The sequence below is a fragment of the Hoplias malabaricus genome, chromosome 2 (assembly GCF_029633855.1).
Source record: "Hoplias malabaricus isolate fHopMal1 chromosome 2, fHopMal1.hap1, whole genome shotgun sequence".
NCBI lineage: Eukaryota > Metazoa > Chordata > Actinopteri > Characiformes > Erythrinidae > Hoplias > Hoplias malabaricus.
In genome coordinates this window covers 42,716,296-42,731,939 of record NC_089801.1, presented here as the reverse complement: position 1 = coordinate 42,731,939, position 15,644 = coordinate 42,716,296, and the positions used below count along the sequence as shown (strand labels likewise).

The window sequence follows — 15,644 nt, the reverse complement described above, 5'->3', positions numbered from 1 at the left end:
TAATGGTTAACAAGCTGTTATTTTTACATTATATTTGCAGTTTTTTATTAAAATGTTTAAAGGTAAACATATAAAATAATATTGATTCCTGATTTTACCAGGAAATACTGTATCATGTGTGTGTGCGTGTGTGTGTGTGTGTGTGAGAGAGAGAGAGAGAGAGAGAGTCAGGAATTATATCACATTGTGGGGACTTGTCTTCCATGTATATCATTACATTTTATGATGAGAGGCATGTTTTAAATTTGGGTTAAGATTAGGGTTAAGTAGTTCTGTTATAGAAAATAAATGCCTACGTCCCCACAATTCACAGATACAAGTTTCCGTGTGCACCTGGGTAAAGCCAGAGATGTTATAAATATATCTAAATAAAAATAGGCTTTATGGACCTCAGTGGATGGTAAATACGTCTTGTGAATTGCTTGCTGCCTCTGTGCATACACCCAACCCATGCGAGAGCTGACTGCGTGAGCTGTGGATCTTTCCAGTTTTTTGTCTTTTTATCTTTTAAATGTTTGCTTCAGAGGAGCCATCGACACAGGGACACTCACAAACTCTGTAAGTAGCCTACTAATGTTACAATAACTTATTTAAATATTATTTGGATTTATTGTGAATATAACAAATTCCATATGTTTAACAGATACTTTAGTTTTTGAATATGAATGTTAGCCATAACTAAACATGACTGCTCTGTCAGTTAGCATACCAAGATAGCATTAGCCAGTAATGTTAAGTTACCTTAAAATTAAAAGGTCTTCCTTGTCCCTTAGCATATGATAAAGGTTAAAAATAGATTCTAATGGGGTTGGGAATTCTGTCAGTATAAAACATCTTATAATGTATTATATTTATTCCAGATTGCAATCATATACTCCTGCCCCCTTTCTCTCTCTCTCTCTCTCTCTCTCTCTCTCTTTGGAACTACCTGGTTCATTGGGGTAGTAAATATATTCATTGTTAGCTGCAGTGTTACCAGTTTCATTTGATAAATGTTATGGCATGAAAAATTATACAACCATTCTCAAAATAAACAATACATGAGGACAAACAGAAGAATGTATAATAGGATACAGACCTCCATCAAGGACTCCATCAAGTGTCTCCCTACATTACCACTTCCTGTGCAATATACATTTTACTGAAGAGATGACAGGAACTGGAGATTTCAGTTTATCCTAATGGCAACAATGGCATCCCAAACACAAATGGGACGACTATTCATGCATGGATTAAACTAGTATACGAGGCGTTCATATCTACTTCATCCAAAACCTGCAACATCCTGGCTGTCTCCACTTTCACAACTCCTCTCTTTGTATTGATGACCTCTAGCATAATGCTTAAGTACTTGTCCAACTGACCAAAGAACTTGTCTCCAGAGGAACTTTTTAAATTCACAGGAACATCGATCTTAAAAGTAAGAGAGCAGAGCAAACAAGGTATTTTGACAAACAATTACTATCACAAGTATTGTCTATTATTTACATACAAAAATACTACATTGTCATTAATAAAAAATAGTCAGGCCTAATTTATTTTTTTTATTATTATTTATATGTTAGGCGGCACGGTGGCGCAGCAGGTAGTGTCGCAGTCACACAGCTCCAGGGGCCTGGAGGTTGTGGGTTCGATTCCTGCTCCGGGTGACTGTCTGTGAGGAGTTGGTGTGTTGTCCGCGTGGGTTTCCTTCGGGTGCTCCGGTTTCCTCCCACAGTCCAAAAAACACACGTTGCAGGTGGATTGGCGACTCGAAAGTGTCCGTAGGTGTGAGTGAATGTGTGTGTGTTGCCCTGTGAAGGACTGGCGTCCCCTCCAGGGTGTATTCCCGCCTTGCGCCCAATGATTCCAGGTAGGCTCTGGACCCCCCGCGACCCTAAAATTGGATAAGCAGTTACAGATAATGGATGGATGGATATTATATGTTCATATATTTGACAACAAATTTTAGTGCCTACTACATTTGTGTATAGGTGACTCATGTATGAAGTGCCTTTCATACAAAAAAAAATCCAAAATACAAATATTCCATCTGAATAAAACTAAAAGAGAGAGAGAGAGAGAGAGAGAGAGAGAATATCATTGTTTTATTTATTTATATTTATTTGACCCCTAACAGACCTGGTAGAGCGTTAACATATAATATTACTATTGATTAGATTCAACACAATGTCCCAGCCAAATTATGAAGTTGCCCTAATAATCATAAATTCCCTCATGCTAATGTAGATGCAACTTACCACAAGCAACGACCAATGACCAATCTTACAAACAGGTTGCTCAGAAGAAAAATAACTTATTTGCAACTACATCCTTGAAGCAAATAGAGAAAATATTTTTGTGTTTTGAAATTAACATGTACTATATCTCAAAATAGTTATATCATTAAATCTTTTTAACAAATATGTATCTACAATATATTTGAACAGTTGTTTTAGGGGCTCTGTGCATGCTCAGACCCACAAATATATATATATATATATATATATATATATATATTTGCTCTTTTCTAAATGTAGGGTATGGATAGCATTGTTGCAAAGAGAATCTATGACAGCTTGAATTTACGGTCCATTAACGCAGCTTTTAATTTGCTGAAAACATGAAATAAACAGCAACCTCTCCAATGCTAACAGCTAAAAACAAAGTGCTGTGCTATGCCTGCAGAAACCACCAATTCCACCTATATTCATGTTCTTAAACACAAAAGTCTTGGTATGAATCAATCTAAAAACAACCTAACAATGCATTTATTCTTTTTAAAAACCCAAACTACATATAACGAAGCAACGCCATGGTTCATTATTGTACCTCCACTTAGATGAACTTTACCTTAATGAAGTGCTTTTTAACCACGGTACCCTTAACTGTGTGTTATAAAATTGCTCAGTGTCACCAGTGTATGGAGTCAAAAAAGGATAAAAAAATTCTGAGTTTGTAAAATAGTACTCACAGATGTAACGGAATTTGTAACTGCATTTGAGCAACTACATACACGTAAAATTCAAATCCACAAATGTATTGGAATGCACAAATTTAAAACAACAACAATAATAATTTAAATTCACAAATGTGGAAAAAAAATTATTGTAATGTATAGAAATAATTTTTCAATTTGTAGAAAAGATTTGCATTTGCAAATCAAATGTTGTGAATGTGTGAATCAGTACCTCTCAAATGGCTTAAAATACACCAGTGCAAACATTTTTGAGGTTCCAAATGTGACAGTGGACAGAGTTTTTGAATGCAGTGGAAAAAAATCCACACATTCACTTTCTCTGCTGCTTGTGTGAATCTGTTTTTGCAGCTGCAGATTGTTGACCCTGTTTTGACTGCCAATTGATGGACCAATAGGAAAGTGTTAGGGTTAAGGTTAGCAAGGTTTGTTTAACCAATCGGAACACTGATTTGTTCACTGATCTATCAGTCAACCTTGGCACGCTGTTGGTAAACGCTTCCAATTTTCCAATTTTGGTGCTTCCAGCCAGATACAATTAACAGTCAGGTTAGTAACAATGCTTGTTCATGTTTCTTTTTGCAAACATGAACTAGCATTGTTACTTACCTGACTCTCCATTGTATCTCTATATCTCTGATGGCACTTTTCCACCAACAAGGAGCCAGAACAGTTCCAGTTCATGAACTAAATTCGGGATCCAAATTCTGACATCTGTGAGCATTGTTTTACCAGCTCCAAATCTTTGACTCCATACCGGTCAAAAATAAAAGGCATAAGAAGTTTAATTCAAACAAACAAAGTAATATTTTTAGCTATTATAATGAGGAAAAAAAACACATTAAATAAACAACAGCAATGTTTTACTTTTTTCAGTGTATGTTACATCTAAAATGTTCCTGAAGGCAATTTAGGTAATTGGAGTCACCAGACAGGGATTGCTTTATAGCCCCCCACCCCCCATACATTGACCCTTTTTTTCTATAATAAATGTATTATATTTGTTATTATTAACCAATGGCATGTGTTCTTTTTTTCAGATTGAAAAATCACATCAGTGTTGTTTTTATTTACTCACTAACATGGTACGTAAGCCTTTTGCTAACAGTTTTACATGAGCACACACACTCCTTCCCATTGTTGCCAACAATTTAACTTAGCGAGTCTCCATTCTAAACAGTTAAACATTGTGTGCTTCTGTTTGGTTGAAACAAAAACCTGCAGCCACACCAGCTCTTTGTGGATAAAATTGGTGACTCCACCAAACATGAGATCTCCTTCTAGGTAGAATATGTAAAACTGATGCCATGACATAATAAATATGCAAATTAGTGCATTGCCTCATCTTGCGTCAAAGAGTTGGCAACACCGCTCCTTCCACGGTGGGTTAGTGGTGTAACAGATTGTAGTTCATCTTTGATCAGTATGATTCAGCATGCATCTTAATCTGCAGATTAATCACCAAAGACTTACAATAATAATGTAAAATACAGTCTTACAACCAATTTTACTGTAGTGATTCCCAATATATTAACACCAAAGTGCAGTAAAAATGTATATACAAAACCTTTGTCCTGTGAAGAAAGCATGTGGACAAACTTGATACAGTGTGTATACATAGTGTAGTGCCTTGTTAAAGAAAGGTAGCCCTACCCTTTTTGTTTTTGAACAACAAGTGTTCATTTAGATATACATATCTGATATTAAAGGCAAATTTGACTATTGTGATAGTTGTTTGTAATATTGTTCTGATATTGTAAATGTGCTGCTCCTCTTTCCCTCCCCTCATTTCAGGTTTTAAATGACTTCCAAAGGACCTCCTTTACACCTCTTGAGAAGTTCCCCAACACACTAATCAAAATATACAGTGCAAAGACCAGAGACCTTGGAGACACGATGAGAATTGCTAGACCAACTTGATGATCAGGTAATTATTATTTTGTTTTTGAGAAATTTTAAAAATCTTAAGATGATCAAATTATTAATGGGTAAGGTAAGGGATGTACGGTAGTGACTGAGGTTTTGTTGCAGTAAAGTTCCACTGTTTCCATGACAACAACAATAACATCGTAAAACACACGGAAAGCCTGTGTTCTTACAAGTTGTGCTACCTTATTGAAATGTGCAACTCTGCAGATCTGTGCATGCTCAGACTCAAAAATTTAAACGTTTTCTGGTGTGTTACATGATAAATCTGTGCATTTTTTTGTTTGTTTTATTTAAGCAACTGTATGTATAAATACTTTATGGCAGCACTTTTCAACAAGGTAGCACAATTCATCAGAACACCCCGACTCTCCTGAAAAATTCTGCTTTTATAACCTGTCACTCAATCCTGGATGGAAACTTAACTACTATATCTAGCCATTGGCAAACGGAAGACTTGTGGATATAGAAAACTTCTCCCACCACTGACTGAAAAAAACCCAGTTGCAAAAAAGCATAACGCTATCTGGAGCTGTAAAGCACGGCTACACTGTACAGAATATCTGAGGCCACCTTCTAGCTCACTAATGATTTCATAAATTCAACAACGGTCAAATCTGTACTCTCTTAATGACTGTTCATTACTCAGATGGTCTAGAGGATCTCAAAAACACTCTTAGGTAAACGATCATCTTCAAAAACCTCAAAAATTACAGCCTTGTTCTCCAACTTCTGAGTGTTAATGTGAGGTTTTGCATCCCTTAAATAATTCTAAGGAAACTGAGAGTTAAGGAATGTTATGCAACACTTAATGGTTTTTAAGTGATTACTTAAGGGAAATTCAATACTTAAGGGAACATAAGGGGTTATGATTTCCCTTAAGACATTAGAGAAGACCTTAGATACCACTTACAGCATTTTTTCTGCAACACACTTAACTTTAAGGGATGTTTAAGGGAAATCTTAAAGTGAATTTTCACTTAAAGTGTTTTATGCAACCGGGCACAGGATTTTAAGGCTGTGGTTTTCTTTCTGTCAGCAGGTGTCACAAAGAAATGTACAAGTCCCGTGGATGGAGCCGTGGACCACCTTCATTATTTTTCTTGTTTTTTCAACTTCCACACCAAAATAATTTATATTTCATGTTCTTAGGATCTGTTGATAACAAATACAGTATGTCATTATTAGGTAAAAACTCTGAGATTAATTCACTCTCACAAATGTGATATTGGAAGTGAAACGCTTTGCGCAGCAACGCCCTCCAACGGGCCCATTTTTGTTAATCAAAATTGATTAGTAAATAGCTTCAAATGATTTTACCACTGAGCCCTCAAAACCAACTCATATGTTTCAGAAGTAACACAACTACCTGACATCGATTTTCAGCCGCCTTCACTCAACTTTTCTCAGAAAATTACGAGCCCACCCTGCTCGTAAATGATTGTTCACACCTGGAGCAAGACTCCATTTAAACTCGGTCTTTTAAACTATAACAGACATGTAAAGTCTCTTCAGATTCAGATACAGTCTAAGGAAACGAGCCTTGCCGGAGAAAAACTCCTAAAACAAAATAGTTCACAAGATAATCTCTTGCTCACCACGCCACAGTAAACAGGCCTTTATGTTCTGCATAATGGTAACGCACTGTTCCGGAGCTCCTGTATGGAGTGAGATCACTCTCTTTTATGCGAGAGCGCAACATCGACACTAAATCGAGCAAGTCAGACTTAACGAGCGCACAGAATCAAGAAAACTGAGCGAAAACAGCGACATCGAGAGCAGAAAATCAAGCACTGTGCTCGCTTCCTGTAGCTCCACGCTCCTTTCACTGTTTTCAGTGTGCGCTCTAGATTTTTTCCTCACTTCTGAAATTTGCGCTCGCTTCTCAAAAGTCTGCTCACTTCAAAACCTGGTAAACGATTCCTATGGCTCCCTTGAATCTGAAGCTTCAAGACATGCACACACAATTTTCTCATGTTAAATACCTCATAAAGCAAGCCCATGTGAGCTTTGCCTATGGAAAAAACAGGCAATGGATTAGCGCTGTGATAAATTTAAATGTATCAAAAAGCCCTGATCAAGTGTTTGTGCAAGAATATTAGAATTTTAGAGATCGAGTAGAATTCGATTTTAGAATCGAATAATTACATAAGTGCCAACCTGCAACAGTGTGAATGTAATTACAACAGTAGTTTTCCCAATGTGTTTCATCAAGATGTGTTATGAGTGTTTTCTAAACGTATTTTTAATATATTATTTATCCATATAAATTATCCATTAATAAATTATTCATCCATTAAAATGTTCTGCCAAATCAACCCAAATCAGCAATGAGATATTGAAGACGTGCACAACGATTTAGTTTTAGGGGTTTATTTTATTTAAACAACAAATACATGGTTGTAATGCACCAAAACCAAACTCGTTGAGTCTGACTTGTACGATTTAGTGTCGTTTTGCGCTCTCGCATAAAAGAGAGTGATCTCACTCCATGCTCCTGGCGCCCTTGCAATGCGAAAGTTTTGTGAATTCAACGCTGAGGGCATTCCTTTTTAGATTCAGTGTAGCTGTGAACCAATGAGCGGGGTTCTTCTACCCGGGGGAGGGGTGCGCTGCTGAATGCCGCTCTCCACAGGGATTCACTCACAGCTCTTAGTAGGCGGGTCAGAAGTGATTGACATCTCTGTAAACCCATAACATAGACTCAAATGAAGACAAAGAAAGGTGATGTGCAGTGATCACTTACTCTCTAGTCCTGGGAGAGGGAGGGAGCGCCTGGGAACAGGAAGAGCCCTTCAGAGGCGCAGTGTGAATGAGCGCTATGGAACGCCATTCGGGACAAAATATTTTTTAATATATTTAAATTTACAGAACAAACAAATAAAGTATTTATGTCTTGTGACAAGCTATTTTAAACTTTTGGGAACTTTGAGATATTGACATATTCTCTACTTTCTGAAAATGCTGTGTAACTCCAGAATGCTTTTGTTTTGTTTGCCGTGGCCCAAGTGTCTACATCAGTTCAACACTTGATTGATCATCCTACTATTTGTAGAACTTAAGATGTCTAGTGTTAAATTGCAGTAGTACAAACCACTCTAAAATGAGCAGAAAACAGCATTTACGAAAATGGGTTAATTCCAATTTTAATAGGGCAGAGATTATGGGTTCCTGAGGATATTTTGTAAAATCACACACAAACTGTCGCACACATCTTTCACACACTACACACATCACACACAGCATCTGAGAGACTATTTAGTACATTGATTGTGTATCAGTTTATTTATACACTTTGAAATGTATATTGCATTTGCTGTTATTCATATGCAAAATGTTATGCAGTTAAAGAATATTGTGAAGAAAACCACATTTGCTGAATTGTAATAACTCATTAAATTAATGGGAGTGTGCTGTAAACCACTGATGTCTTTGTGTTTGCCATTCATTAATATAATTTAAATTTTTTGTTTTATATTTTACAATTTTATTTCATGGTTATTCTTGCGTAAATATACATTTATATATACTATAATTATTTAAATGTTTAAAGTATGTGTAAATACGGTAAATGTCAGTATTTTTTAAATTAGGCAAAATAGCGTTATTTAATGGTAATTTGCGGGAAACTAGCTGCCAGACATTTTGCGTTTTTTTCTTTTGTTTTTTTTACATTGCACATTTATTTGTAAGGGAGCATAGAAGGCAGGAGTGAGCAGCTCATCGTCCTTGTGAATGAGAATATTCTTGTGAGAATTTGATAGCATTTTCCCTCAAAAGAAGATGATCATTCCAAGGTTTTTGACCATGCTCAGTCACTCAGAGAATGCTGATTCAGATTTCCACAGCCCTGTACTACACAGGCTTTACACTTCTCTTCAAGGTCTCAAGGTCTCTGGTTTCTGAGGGAAGACTCCATTCCGTCATCATCGGTTCTGTCCCTCGTCGCTGCACTCGTCTAATTTGTTTCAGACCTTCTTTCGGACGTGAGGAAGACTGACGTTTCCTTCAACCATCTGAGACAACTTCGCAACTTTGTCTAAGACGTCAGCCCTCAAATCAGAGACCGCGTCGATCCGGTAGAAGGGCATCCTAATGAAAAATGGAAGTAGGTTAATTGAGACAGATCTGGCAGCATTGAGGCGTCCTTAACAGATCTGGCAAATCTACATCCACTCCCTGGGCACTTTTTGAGATCCACTTGCCTTACCCCTCCATTGTATTGGTTTGCAGTAACAGAGGGTGTTTCATCTGTTGTTGTACAATCCAACCATTTAGTTTGGATCACTACTGTCCAGATATTATTACTACTAGTGTTTTGTCCCAGTTTGACAACAGTTTGACTTTAATACTTTTCCACTATAGCTCAGTTTTTACAATTCATCCTCTAGACCTTTACCAATGGTCACGTTCTAACCACAGAATTGCCCTATGGATATTGTTGGGTGCTAGTCCATTCTCAACCAACCTGCTCAAGTGTATCAGACATATGGTCAGGTTAATAAAGTATGCAGAACTGCATACTGCCTAGAGTGGCCCAAGACCTAAGGCTAGTTTCTAATTCCATGCTTTATTGGCTGTATAGATGATTAGCTGAGTTAGAGCAGATGAACCACAGCCAGAAATAAACATGCTGGGATCTGTCAGAAGATGTTCAAAAATTGGAACCAGGAAAGCAAGGGTCAGCAGCAGTGGATTGGTCCAAATCCTAAGGCTAGTTACTAATGCTATGCTCCCCTGGTGTTTACTGAGCAGACGATTATCTTTGTGGAGTCAGGAGTGTACAAAATCTGGGATACCACTTTAAAATCAACACTTGGATCTTGATTTGTCTGGCTGGAAAAGCTAGGGTCAGCAGTCATAAATCCTAAGACTAGTTTCTACAGCTGTGCTTTCCTAGAGCCAAGACTGCAGATTAGCTGAGTTGAGTCAGGTGTTTAAGACCTGCAACTCCACTTTCATATCAATCCCCAGGTCATGATTCATACAAACTTCTTTCTGGTTGGAAAATGTTTTGAGCAGGTAAACACTGGGTCAGCAGTCCTGGAGTGGTCCAAGGCCTTAGGCTAGTTTCTAATGCTATGTTCTAGTAGAACTAACTCCACAGATGATTAACTGAGTTGCATCAGGTGTTTCAGAGCAGTAAAAATCACCCTGATATCATTCCCTGAGTTGTGATTCATTCCTAGCTTTTCCATCAGATTTTGGCAGGCTGTCCAGGACAAACACACCTGTGTCCAACAGGGAACGGTGGTGTTTAATTAGCTGCAAATCTTCCGTCTTGCTTTAGAAGATGCTTCCCGGCTGCTATGACCTTTTTAAATGATGTATCGATTTGTTAATGCGGCTTAGCACCAGCATCTGAGTGTCCACGTAATATCGCCACACTATTGATTCCGGAAAAACATGGAAGACTGTGATATTTTCTGGCTCTGGGGATTTGTATTCTTCATAGACATAGAGTTACACATTTCTGTAACTCAAATTGCAGTATCTTACGACCTCAGTACCAAATGCAAAGCGTCATCTTGCTTACAGAGTGAGGCCATGGTCAGTATATTGAGATATATCTGATCCCAAACCATTTGCATCACTCCTGGGAACACAGTTACAGTGTTCCTGAGCCCATGGTGACATTTGGCTCATGAGCGCACTGCTCCAGAGAGTCCTGAATGTCTCTGTCCACTATGCGTGCATATTAAGGTCGATGAGATTACTCATATTTAGGGGTGTCCACCAGCTGACAGACAGATTCATGTGACAGATATGCTTTTGATTGGCACAGGATTTGATGGGGAGGTATGGGCTGTAAATTGGTGGGCAGTGGAAACTACCATGGTCAGGAAACTGTGATGAGGTTTGGGACACAGCCAGGATTCATTTCACCCTTGTTAGAGGAGCCTGGGGCACAACAGTGGTCACTTCAGACAGGATGACCTGGACTCCACTATCCCCCAAGCATTAGCCTGGGACTGTCTGGTTGTGTATGTGTGTGTGCGTATGGAGAAACCTGGTAATCATCATGTATACAATATTATACAATAAAGTATAATAGATAAGATGTAACATTATAATGATACATTTAATGCATTTATTAATCCTTGTCATGAAATTTAAACTTGTGCAATAGCATTGCAGATATATAGTATAATGCACTGAGTGTGTGTATGTGTGTGTGTGGGTGTGTTGGGGAACCATGTAATGGAGATGAAATTAAGTGTAAAATCTGGAGTAACTTTGTAATTTAACAAGAAATGCATTCACTCACACTTGGACACAGCAGATGTCATAAGAGAAACCCTGTGTAAATACAACTTTATTGTATTGTAACGTGTAATAGACATGTAATGAATTCAAAAGAGTGTAATTACAAATAAAATTGCAATTACATCTTAAAATGTGTGTGTGCGTGTGTGTTTAAGTTTAAGGAGATAACTTGACTGCAGCTCCAGGAGTCCACTCTGAAATGGCCCCTCATACATGCAATTATAAATATGGAAAGCAAGAGAAAGTGAGAGAGAAAGAAAAAGAGAGAGTGACCTGTTGCTGTTCCCTATCCCAAACGACCATCAACATGCTGCTGCCCACTCACTGACTCTCTCTGTATGAATATGAATGAGTGTGTGTGTGTGTGTATGTGTGTGTGTGTGTGTGTGTGTGTGTGTGTGGGTGGGTGGGAAGGTGTGTGGTGAGTTAATTCTGTTTATAAATGATCTCTCACTTGTTTGCTGCTTTTTCAGTTCTGAGCTGGAGAGGAACGGCATTCCTTCAGGGCTCTGACTGTTACTTTAATGAAGTTTCTGTCTCTTTACTAAAGATTCATTCACATTCATTTTGTTTCTCATAAGGTTTGGGGTCTCCCTGAGCTGCCACAACAGCTTTTGTTTATAGTGTACAATTCTGGAACACCATTCCACTGTTTCACCCAGTTCCATGATCGTATTAAAACTGGATTTTCAGTTAGAAGAAAGCAACCTAAAATGGACTAGAATAGCAGTGGGGCAGATCCAAAGTTCTATGGAACTGTCATGGAACTCTTTTCCACTCAATTTATTATTAGATTATCAATTGTTTCTAAAACGGTTCAGCATAATTCTAAGTGATTTGATAGAATTTGGATGTTTCTGAGCTGCCTGAATAACGTCAGTGCTCTATGGTGTAGACCTTGTTGTTACCTTCTGTGGACCTGTGCTGGAACATCGTTCCACTATTCCACGCTGACTGTTTGTTTTGATGATGTATTAAATCTGGATGTTCAACTGAATATTAAGGAAGAAAACTATCTCAAGTGTGGCTTTATAACAGTGGCCTAGAGTCTCTGGAACTTCATTGGAACACTGTTCCACTGTGCCACTCGATTTAGGGTAAGATGAATAATTACTTAATGTTTGTTAAAGAGCGTAAAAATTGTGATAGGGTTTGAATGTTTCCGAGATGCGTTAAAAATATCAGTGGTTGGTGTTGCAACGTTCTTCTCTGTTTATCTTGTACTGTGCATTAATTCTAGATATTCAGTTGTGAATCAAGGTGTAATAGAATTAAGGTATTAATTAATTAAATAAAAATGTTTATCCCCTCCCCCCACAGATGACCCAGGAGCAGTACATATTGGCGTCTCAGGCCAGTGGTCTTCAGCGTGCCGCCCCCGCACCGTACCCTGTGGGCATCTACGGCTGGAGGAAGCGCTGCCTCTACTTCTTCATCCTCCTCCTCTTAGTCACTATGATCGTCAACCTGGCCCTGACCATCTGGATCCTCAAGGTCATGAACTTCACTGTGGTCAGTACACAGACACACACACACACACACACACACAGACACACACACACATCACACCTCTGTGTCCACCTCCTCGTCAACTACAGGGTCCCAGTACTTTTGTCCATGCAGAGAACTGTGTCTGAGTCTGTGTGCTGGACTCTGAAGGCAGTGCCAAGGGGAGTGTTTGTCTGAGTGTACGGACTGCTATGTTATGTCCCGGTGGTCTCACAGTTATTAGACAGGAAATAATAATTAGGCTTGTTAATAAATTCAGCATTAACAAATAGATTTGGGACTCCACGTCCAACAGTTGCATTCTCTCACTGCCAGAATTACACTGGTATACATTCGACAGCCTCTGGGACTGTGCTGAAAAGCCATTCTACTGTTCCATTCTGTTGGAGTGTGGATGATGTAGTACCAACTGATCATTTGTTGCTTCAAGAAAATAAAAACAAAATGAGCTGCCAGATTAAAAATGGTGTAGATGTTACAGTCTCTGGAACTGTGCTGGAACGCCATTACACTGTTCCTCTCGGTTGGAGTGTTCATGATGAAATAACTCTGGATACTCATTTGTAATTTAAAGGAATAACAAACCTAAAATGTGCTGCCAGAATAACGCTGGTGTAGGTTCTACAGTTTCTGGAACTACACAAGAATGCCATTGCACTGTTTCTCATGGTTTGTGCTCAGATTAAGCAATAGAGAGCAATAGAGAGCGAGTGTGTTATCGTGAAATAACAGCACTGCCGGGATGCGGTGCACGCACAAGCTGAAGACGTTCAGGTAATAAATAAAGTATAAAATAAAGAATCTGAGCTGTGAAAGTGGAGTAATATATGTTTATAAAATTAATAAATCCTTCCACCAAACTATAGTTCCTTAAAAAGTAAATTGCTGCTATGTCACAGTAAAGAACTCCAGACTGGATCAGCCTCAGCTCACTATATCAATCAATCAAAATGTATTTATATAGTGCTTTTTACAACTGACGTTGTCACAAAGCAGCTTTACAGTATTAGTATCAGAACAGGTGGAAAGCAAATCAGAAAGCCCCATGTGAGGAAGCGAAAGGTAACAGTGGCAAAGAAAAATGAGGCTGGAGGAGGAAACCTTGGGAGGATTACTAACCTGCCGAGTAAACTACCCACGCCGCCAATCTGCCAAATAAACTACTCCAGATTGTCATGGTTGAGGGAGGACGAAACGAACATACACGCAAGGAATAGTTTTATTAGATGAAAACAAAAGCAAATACAGCAAACAAAAAAGTAAACATGAGCTGGGCTATGAACAGAACTAAACAAGAAACAATCGTAAACTGATATAACAAACACAGGAGCAGGAAGAGCAATACACAGAAGCACAGACAAGGAACAGCTAGGAGAGATAATGAGAGACAAGGCAGCAAAGAAGACACAGGTGGGAACACTGATGACAAGGTGGGGCTAAGGCAGGGCTAATGCTGAAAAAAAAGGAGGCGACTACAACAAAATAAAACTAGCACATGGTAGACAAGGAAACTCAGAAGACACAAAGAGACAGCAGGAGAACCCGGGGCACATAGACCTAGACTCCTAGTGTCTGTGTGTGTGTGTGTGTGTGTGTGTGCGTGTGTGTGTGTGTGTGTGTGTGTGTGTGTGTAAGGGCTACCCTTGACCCAAGACAGTGATGGTGGAGTCTAGTGTGAATAATGATGGAGAAATCAGACGGAACGTTCCATCTCTCCGAGTTTGGGGAGTGGATGAGTGTAATGAGATGGACGTCAGAGGCTAATGGCTCCGTCACATTCATCATTGGGCACTGCTCATGTTCCATAACTCATGCACTGCTCAAATCCCCTCACTCATTCATCACTGCGCACTGCTCAGGTTCCCTTACTCATTCATCATCTAGCACATTTGTAACCACATATTTCCTAACAGTAACATGGTTTCTGTGTGTAGGCCCCTCTGTCACCCCTTTGGAGTAGTCTATGCTCTGTGGAGTGGGCCCCCCACATGGGTACGGTCATGTTTGGAAAAAGCTTATGTTTAACCGCACCCTTCCTCTCTGCACTGCATATTAAACATGTCTTAAAAACTAGTGCAGTGCATCCAACAATAAAAGCAGCCTGGAGTTTCTCTTACACAGGGATATGAAACACAGCAGAGCCCCACTGTGTCTTTCACTTTAAAATGCAATGGACTACGTTATGGGGACAAGTTTTGGTCCCCACAAGGAGGACAAGTCCCCACTTTGTGAAGGTGTAAACAGATTTGTGTGTAAGCTTACACACACAAACACACTGACCTCTAAAGCTGGATGGATTTATAGAGCCCAATTTGGTCAAATAAGAAACATGATGAAAGCACTTCAAGTGTGTCTGAGTATGTGTGTGTGTGTGTGTGTGTGTGTGTGTGTGTGTGTGTGTAGATTTACTGAAGTAAAAAGGAAATATCAAAAGTCCTTTCAAGGTTAGAAAGAAACTAGAGCTGACTCTAGTTCTGACCAGAGAAGCCCCTCTGCTGTGAAATGAGACCAGAGACCCTCAGTGCCCAGCATCATCCAGACACCCCCGTTTGGGAGGGGAGGGGGGGCACTCAGCTGCGGCTCACAGCCAGAACAAGATGCTCTGGAGCAGCTTCACATGAGCATGAGGTCAACATGACCACTGCCAAACATGATTGTTCTCCACCTGAGATTAATTAATGTTATAAAAGCAGCATCCAACCAATGTATTAACGTGATGTTTGGTAAATTTTGAAAGCTTGCCTCAGTGGTGGTATCCAATTTCGGTTTAAAGTGAACGCCATCCATTGAATATTTCATAGTGGGTGGCATGTGGGAAATATTTGAATGTGGCACCAGCACATATTTTAAGGTGGCACATCGCATATATTTTAAAGTGACATCCAGGAAATGTTTATGGTTGGTGCCATCCAGCAATAGTTTTAAGGCATCATCCAGTGAATGTTTACACCAGCCACTGAATGGTTAATGCAGCAGGGGTTTTAAG

General features: G+C 39.1%; 1 protein-coding gene across 1 annotated transcript in view; it reads left to right on the top strand.

Moving 5' to 3' along the window:
- Positions 1-15,644, top strand: part of LOC136686857 (zeta-sarcoglycan) — a 141,698-nt gene that overhangs the window by 85,498 nt on the left and 40,556 nt on the right. Inside the window, exon 2 of the mRNA XM_066660884.1 lies at positions 12,470-12,661. Coding sequence (XP_066516981.1) covers positions 12,470-12,661 — 192 coding nt within the window. The remainder of the gene's footprint in view (positions 1-12,469; positions 12,662-15,644) is intronic.